General features: G+C 36.3%; 1 protein-coding gene across 2 annotated transcripts in view; it reads right to left on the reverse strand.

Annotated features, from left to right (window-relative positions):
• LOC106871768 (uncharacterized) overlaps positions 1-8744 on the reverse strand; it is a 629775-nt gene that overhangs the window by 177735 nt on the left and 443296 nt on the right. For both annotated transcript variants that reach the window (XM_052974057.1, XM_052974056.1), the window contains exons 34-35: positions 5257-5342; positions 3375-3547 (exon numbers count right to left, since the gene is read on the reverse strand). In XM_052974057.1, the coding sequence (XP_052830017.1) occupies positions 3375-3547; positions 5257-5342 (259 nt within the window). The remainder of the gene's footprint in view (positions 1-3374; positions 3548-5256; positions 5343-8744) is intronic.

Raw genomic sequence — 8744 nt, forward strand, 5'->3', positions numbered from 1 at the left:
GCGAAGGTCATATATCAGCATGTGTATATACAAAAATAATTAACAGAATGTGATAAAAATCCAAGGCTATGAAAAATTTCAGAACATTTATAAATAGGTCTTACAGCTGTTTCTGGGATATTTTATATATCCTTTCATCGGAGACTGTGTGAGAAGATGGTTAAGCAATAGTTATTCTAGATAAGATATGAAATAAAGAGTGAAGTGGAGGAATGAAAATAGACGTGAGACATGCTGGGATATTGTATCTTCAGTTCCATTATTTCGGCAGAATGGTATACACACAAGATTCTTGTACCGTTTGACTTCTCACCGTGGTACAGGGATCTTATATGTATACCATTCTGCCTAAATAATGGAACTAAAGGCACAATATCCCCGCATATCTCACGTCTATTTTCATTCTTCCACTTCACTTTCTATTTCATATCTTATCTAGAATAACTATTGCTTAACCAATTTCTCACACCGTCTCCGAGGAAGGGATATATCCCGGCTTGGAAACAACTGTAAGAAGTATTTATAAATGTTCTGAAATCTTTCACAGCTTTGGATTTTTATTTCATTCTGTTAATTTATATATATATATATATATATATATATATATATAATGTATATATATGTGTGTATATAAGTACGTGTATATATGTGAGCGTTTATATGTACACTTATATATGTGTATATATGCGTGTGAATATATTTGTGCATGTATATGTATATACATATGTATGTATATGTGTATGTCTATATATGTATATGTGTGTATGCATGTGTATGTCCGCTTTTCTTTTTCTTTTCCTCTACTTCTCTATCAACATAAGTACCTTAGAGACTAGCTAGATTCAATTTTATAATTTTTAGATTTTGTAGTTTCGGGGTTTTAGTTTTATTAGTTTGTAATTTTAAGTTTAGGTTTTAAATTTTCATCTTTAACTTAACTTTAATTCTTAATCCCTTATCTAGTATTATTTAATTTCTGTTAAGCTTGAAATATAATTTTAAATATCTGACCTTACCTATATGGGCCCTCAATACCCATTTTACTAAAACTTTAACGTTTGACTGACATATCTCTATCATTATCTTTATTTTACTTTGATTTTATATTTTATTTCTATTCTTATTTTTACCCTTTCACCCCCATCTTATGTTTATTCCTTTCTCCTCTTTCTCCCTCTCTATTTCTCTCTTTCTCATTTCTCTCTCATATACTCCCACTTTCAAAACCTATTCATGGCTATATGCACATGTAAATACTAACTATCGATTCAATATAAATTCATCATTCAAAATACTGCTGAAATGCCCCCTAGATTTACCTGAGATTTTAACAAAGGACCCATATCTTAATGGACGTACCGATCAACATCTATATCCTCTGGAAATAGATGAGTTGTGAAAATTATTCTCCCACATTTACTCTTTATTCTTTTATTTATTCTTTTATTGTTCTATTTTATTCCTTAGAAGCTGTAAATCTATTTTTAATTCCCTGTAAACTGTAAAGTTTCCCTGTCTCAAATATTCATACCTTGTTTCTAATAACGGAATAGATATGCTAACCTACCTCTTGGATTATCCCAGAAACGGCTGTAAGATTTCAAATTCACCTTACCCTAATTAAATTATTTTATATGACTTAATGTGTGCGTTCTACTTTGGTTTTGCTTTTTCCTTTAATATAAAATATACCTTCTATAATGGAATCCAAATACAAATCCCTAGATCCACATCCTTTTGTTGTTTACAACACCTGTCCTCGCCTGTTGTTGTTTTTTTCGTAAATTCTCCCATATATATATATATATATGTGTGTGTGTGTGTGTGTGTGTGTGTGTGTGTATGTATAGATGCATATCATCATCATCATCATCATCACCTAACGTCCACTTTCCATGCTAGCATGGGTTAGACGGTTTGACTGTAGCTGGTAAGTCAGAGGTCTGTAGCAGCTACCTGTTTTATTTAGCATGGTTTCCATGGCTGGATACCCTTTCTAATGCTAACTACTCCAAGAGTGAAATGGGTGCGTTTTGCTTGTCACTAGGACGGTGTGATGTACATGACACTGGCAATGGTCATGACTACTGTCTCACTTGATTTGATGAGTATTCTTAAGCACAGCATATCACCAAGTTGTAGATTGCTTATCCTCGCATCCCTGAGGCCCATGCTTCATTACCCAATCCTTTGTTTCCGTGAGGCTCAACATACGAAGATCATGCTATTGGTAACGGCCACGATTACAACTTCACGGGTGCAATTTACATGACACCACCAACGGCCACAACTGGGAATTCTCTTGGCTTGTCGAGTCTTCTCAAGCACAGCATATCGCCAAAGATCTCAGTCACTAGTCATCGCCTCCGTGAGGCTTCGAAGATCATAAATGTGTGTACATGCATAAATATGTATATATGCGTGTGTGTGTGTTTGTGTGTATGTGCGTGTGTTTGTATGTATGTGTGTTTGTGCAAGTGTTTATGTATACACGCACACACACATACACACGCACACATACACAAATACACATACTGTGGACGATATCTTCCATCATGGCGGTACAACCATATCTGATTCTTCAAGTGCTTCAATTCTGTGTATGTACATTTATTTATTAGATTGCTTACATTTTGCAATGAGTTCTCCTATTTTGTTGTGCCATTTCCGACAATTAATAAAATTGTCTGAATTTTTGGTGACACAGTTATGTTACTTAGATATTATGAAAGCCATTTTGAGGGAGAAAAGTGCACTATGTTTTGCTGCAAATTGCTCTTTGTAATAACTGATATGATTATATGTTGAATATAATAGCAGTTAATTCATAATTATTCCATAATTATTACTTAATATTTTAACATCTAAACTATTTTATTTCCATAGTCTTCCTAAAGTCACATAAAACCAGTGAGTTTGATGCTATTACTAAAGAGCAGTAACAGTTACCTTTCCATAAGCTTCTATGATATTAAATGACAATTTCTTCTGGAAAATATTCATTGGGTTAACAATTTCAGTAGTATACTCCTTTTACTATTTAGTATCCCTTTACAGTAATGTAGACAATGGAAATTTGTGAGCTAAATGTATTCACCACAGACAAAGGGCAATGTTAATGACAACATACAATTCCCTGACATTCCAGAAACTTCTCCAGAAAATCTATTGATACAGCCATATGATCTCTTATTGATGAAGCTCAATTAAGCTTCGACATTCCAAGGTTAACATCCAAAAACTTGGCTCGTCTAATAATTGGTTTAATTAATTAATAATAAATCTAAGTTAAGAACATATTTAATGAAAATCAAACTCATTGGAAAATGTGAAAGAGCAAAGAATGAAAATTCAATTTTAAAGATATTTCTTACCTTTGAACACAGCTTTCATGATTGCGATATCAAAGTCTTCTGGTGATTGTATATCACAGACAGTTATCAAATCCAAATGTTTCATGGAATCACATACGCAATCAACCAAGTCATGTTTACCATTTTCGCCCCACTTGTCTTTAATATCGGCTCTCAGTTGCCTTAGAATTGATCTAGAAAAAAAAGTTGTTTCAAAAAATATTTTATAAAACTTGTGATGGTGATTCAAGGAAAATTAGATATACAGAAGGATATAAAGTCTACACTGATGTCACTAACAAGATATGCTAACTAGACTAATACCTGGGTGATCTAATGAGAAATAATGTTAGACAGGTTACTCTGTTAGTGCCACAGTTGACAAATGATGTTAGCTGAGGGATGTAACTCATGATGGAATGGAGTTTGATTAACGGAGGAAGAGCACGACACATAATCTTTAGAGAACATCTAAGATTGGTGAGGGAAATTCTTGCATAAACTCCAACTCATGGGTTGTTGCTAATCAATTTTTGGATCCTGTAAATAATTAACTTGAAAGTTATAATGTGTGTAAGCCTGACAAGAAATGGGGGTTATCTCTAGAGATGTTATTCAGAGTACTTCTATCATATGTGGTGGTAGACCTCTTTTGGAGAACCATTTAGCATCAATCTGTTAGTAAACAGTGGTGCCAAGAATTGAAAATGCTGTGAATGAAGACATCATTTTATCCTCACACTGATAATCTGGCCTGAATGCTTGCAATGTCGTGGATTCTGTTAAAGGTAGTGAAGGACCATGTGGTCCTGGTGAACCACCACCAGGTACTTCAGTGTCTAATGATGGAATGAATTAAGTTAAGAATCAGAGACAGTGGGCCCAGAATTGGTTAAACCCATACCTGATTAATTCCTATTAACCAGTTCTATCAATATGCTTTAGTGTTGGTTCATAAGGGTAAGTCATGATACTTACTGCTTGATCTGATCCCTTAAATTGGATGGAAAAAGAAATAGAGAAACCAAACATCTCCAGGCATGTCCTGAACTGGATCCACTATCCTTCCCTTGCAAATATGGAGTCTTGTTTATTAACAGTCATGTCATACTGCCTTAAATTTGAGTCTTTTGTAACAGAAATCTGATGAGTCATCAGTTTCGGCCAAAGCTAGGAATACCAGCTCTAAAATCAAACTATTAACTGTAGTATTAGGTTGGTGCATAATTATTGCAGCTTTTTTTTTCAATAAATTTTATTCAACAAAAACAATAACAAGATTTAACAAAAACATCTTTAAATGATTATTCTGGAGTATATTCACCATCTACTTCAATTACCGTTTCCCATTTGCTTGGCAGCTGGTCGGAATAATCATTTAAATATATTTTTGTTAAATGTTTTTATTGTTTTTGTTACATAAATTTTATTGAAAAAAAAACCGCAATAATAATGCACCAACCTAATAATAGGAGAGTTGCAAGCCAATGAGGGAGCAATTTACCTCGCCACTCAACCTGTTAAAAATATAAGTTATATCCCTCTCAAATCGTACTCCTTCAGCTTAAATGGAGACAGATACTGCAGGATAATGTAGTGTTGTTCGATATACAAGTTGATAAAGGCTGGATTACGTATGTTCAGGGGTCTTTTTCATGAGGACTAATAGGTGCCAAAAGACATTTTAATAACAACACAAACAACAACAGCAATAACAAAATCATCATTTTATCCAATAACAAAATTATCATTCTATCTAAATGAACATAATTATCATTCCATCCAAATGAATATAATTATCATTCCATCCAAATGAACAAAATTATCATTCCATCCAAATGAACAAAATTATCATTCCATCCAAATGAACAAAATTATCATTCTATCCAAATTAAGAACAAACCCATCAGTTATTTCTTTGGCCTCTTCGTCATTCTTAAGTAGTGTTTCGTAAGCGTATGCCATAATGTCTGCTGCTTGGCCAGAACCCTGTTAATTAAAAGGCAAAATTTACAGAATTCATTAAAATTAAATCTTCGAATAAGTAATTTAGTATTGACCCAATATTTGAAAAATTCTAAACAATACACACATACAACCAATAAAGATGTATCCTTGTTAGTAGAAGCATTATATATTATGAATTTAATATGAACTTAGCTGTAACACATCCAGGGATGATATAGTGACACTATCAGGCTTAGATACTGGAGACAAGAGTAAAATAGATAGAGTCAACTGTTGTTTTCGTATGAGATGGAACTAAATTGTTCTAGTACCAATTTTTAGAGCTGATTTGTGACAATATAAAGTAAAGTTATCGACAAAGAAACAATAAATGTCAGTAATGGAATATAAAATAAAGATATCAACAAAGAAACAATAAATGTCAATGGTGGATTTGAATTCATAACCCCAGGATGTTAACCACTTACCATCTCCCCTCTCTCCATCTATCTATCTATTTATCTATCTATCTATCTATCTATCTATCTATCTATCTATCTATCTATCTATCTCTACTGACGGACGTGCTGTCACATCGGCTGCAGAGGTAAACCATTATTTGACCTTTTTATTGCCCATATTTGTTTTAAATCTTTCTATATAATCTGTGCGAAGCACCCAAGCTTCATTTGTGTATTTTTCGAAGGGCGGAATTGGCCCCTAGGGCAGTTCCAGCCCGTCAAAATATATAATTTTTTCTCGGCATTTGAGAAATGTCGAGAAACATCGTATTGGAACGCTGGTCGAGTTCATTCATCGACCAGCATTTCCCTAGTCTTGGAACGCTAGATAAGAAAAAGAACGAAAACTGCACGCGTACACAAAAAGAAATTTCTAAGAACGTCATGAAAACAGCAACCACACCTGTTGACAGCCCTCTCACCACGACCACCACCACAACCACCAATATGAAAGCTACGTCTGCTACGATCACCACCAGCAACAACAACAACAACAACAACAACAACAGTGTATCAAGACCAACCGCGACCAAAGTCTCTGCTACTACGGCAGTCTCCACAGCTACCGACACCACCACCACCAGCGACGACAAAAAACTCTCCTGATGCACTCAGACAAAAAAAAAAACTATTTTGCACTTCACAACAAAAGAAATACAAGAAACAAAAGCACTATTAAGCCAACAAGGACCAAAACTGAAATTAAAAATACCTGAAAAAATCATACATGATGTACAAAAAACAACCCTTTTGATCCGATTTTTTAACACAAAAACACGAAAATCAGAGCAACCAGCAACAGAAATTATTGAAACATGTTTGTGTCCCATATTAGCCCACAAGACCTACATAAACTGGGGGAACAGTTTCGCCACCATACAAGTTCGTTTTAACAGCGAAGAGAAAGCGAAAGAGTTGTCCACGCTGACTCATCGTTCCGAACATATAATATTGGACCCCACGTACCTTGGACAAAGGGTAACCAGAGTATCAATAAAAAATTCCCTCCAGAAGTGGAACCACAATGGCTGTTATCAGCTATTTGTTATCACATGGAGGGAAATATAAACATTCTGGAAACTACTGCATTAAAGCAGGAAAACTGGAATGGAAAAAAAATCGATGCTCTGTTACAAATTACACATGAAGAAATGCAAAAAATTCCAACTCAAATTGAGCTGCCAGACGGCCACACCCTCTACGTTGTGGTAGAAGGTAGAAGGCCTCGATGCTCCCTGTGTGGCATCGAAGGGCACCTCAAAAAAGATTGCCCAACAGCAACATATAACCAACAACCACAAAAAGGAAAAACAGCCAAAAAAGGACTCCTACTACCCACACCACCACCAACACAAAGAACAAACAAAAGGAGCAAGACAGAAGAATCCCCAAAACCAAACCCGCCTACAACAAATGTACCCGAAAAAACACAAACAACAACTACAAGAACTAAGGAAACAGTAAAAGCAAAAGACAATACAAAAACTAATTCCCCTTCCCCCACATCACATACACCACAAGCAGATAATCAGCAACCATCAACAACATACCCACTTCAACAAACAAACACACAAGCACACATGTCCTTACCCACTTCCGATTTCTCATAAGACTCGTCCGAGGATGAAAGTAGCGAGTGGCAAATAGCCAGAAAAGGAAGGAGGTAAAGAAGTAAAAAAAGAACCAAACCAAATGCAAACACCAACAAAGCAGGAAGATATACATCTCCCGAAAACATCGTCTCCAAACTAACCACAAACAACATCAACATCACAAAAGCACATACAACAAACATGCTCACAGCAATAGACACTACAAACAGAATTAATGAACTACATAAATACAAAAACAAACATAACAGAAAAAAAACATCAAAATAAACAACCACCCATACATGACGCCACCTAATCACATAAAAATATATCACATTACGCCAACATTACACCACACTCAAAAAAACTATATAAAGACCTTCTGAGAGAAGACTGAGGCGAAGAACCAGGAACTTTTGGACAGTAAGTAACTCTCTCTCTCTCTCTCTCTCTCTCTCTCTCTCTCTCTCTCTCTCTCTCTCTCTCTCTCTCTCTCTCTCTCCCTCCTTTCGTGTGTAAAACACAAATTTTGATAGGATCATGCTCAAAATAGGCAGTATAAATGTATATGGCTTGGAGTCGCCTTGGAAACAAGGGTACCTGTTAAACGACATCAAGTCACAAAATCTGCATATCATAGCCATCAGCGAGACCAGACTCCACAGCCCGCGGGCCCTCCATCGCATGTTCAGAGGACATTTCGACATTTATTTTTCTCAGTGTCTGCCGAGAATGGGTGGAGGAGGCACCGCGGTGCTTCTTCGGAAGAGTTTGGACCTCAAAGTAAAAGCAATTTTCCTAGACCCGGAGAGTAGGCTGGTCGTCTTGGATGTCGACGGCAGCAATGGGTGTGCTTTTCGACTGACAGCAGTTTATGCACCGTCTTTAACAGGCCGGCCAGATTTCTATCGACGTCTAGAGGTTTTCTTGGGAACGTCTCGACCTTTACTTTTAGTAGCGGATTGGAACGCTACCCTGGACACGCATCTAGATTACGCAGGCAGCGATAGCAATAGAAAGGGATACAAATGCCTCAAAGACTTGCTCAGACGTTTCCAAATGTCTGACAGGTACCGACTGGACCACCCGAATGTGCCAACGTGGACATGGAGTAACCGCATCGGGTCGTCCAGATCGTACTTAGCGTATTCTGTAGGACAGTGGATAAGGATAGAGTAAGATGTCCACAATTCCACATAGCTACACAGACCACAAATTTGTCACTTGTACGCTTGACTTAGATAAGACACATAGACAGGGTCCCGGTTACTGGAAGCTGAACGCGTCGTTCACGGCACGCCAGGCTTACAGGGACCGGATTAGCACTTTAG

The sequence above is a fragment of the Octopus bimaculoides genome, chromosome 17, assembly GCF_001194135.2.
Source record: "Octopus bimaculoides isolate UCB-OBI-ISO-001 chromosome 17, ASM119413v2, whole genome shotgun sequence".
Lineage (NCBI taxonomy): Eukaryota > Metazoa > Mollusca > Cephalopoda > Octopoda > Octopodidae > Octopus > Octopus bimaculoides.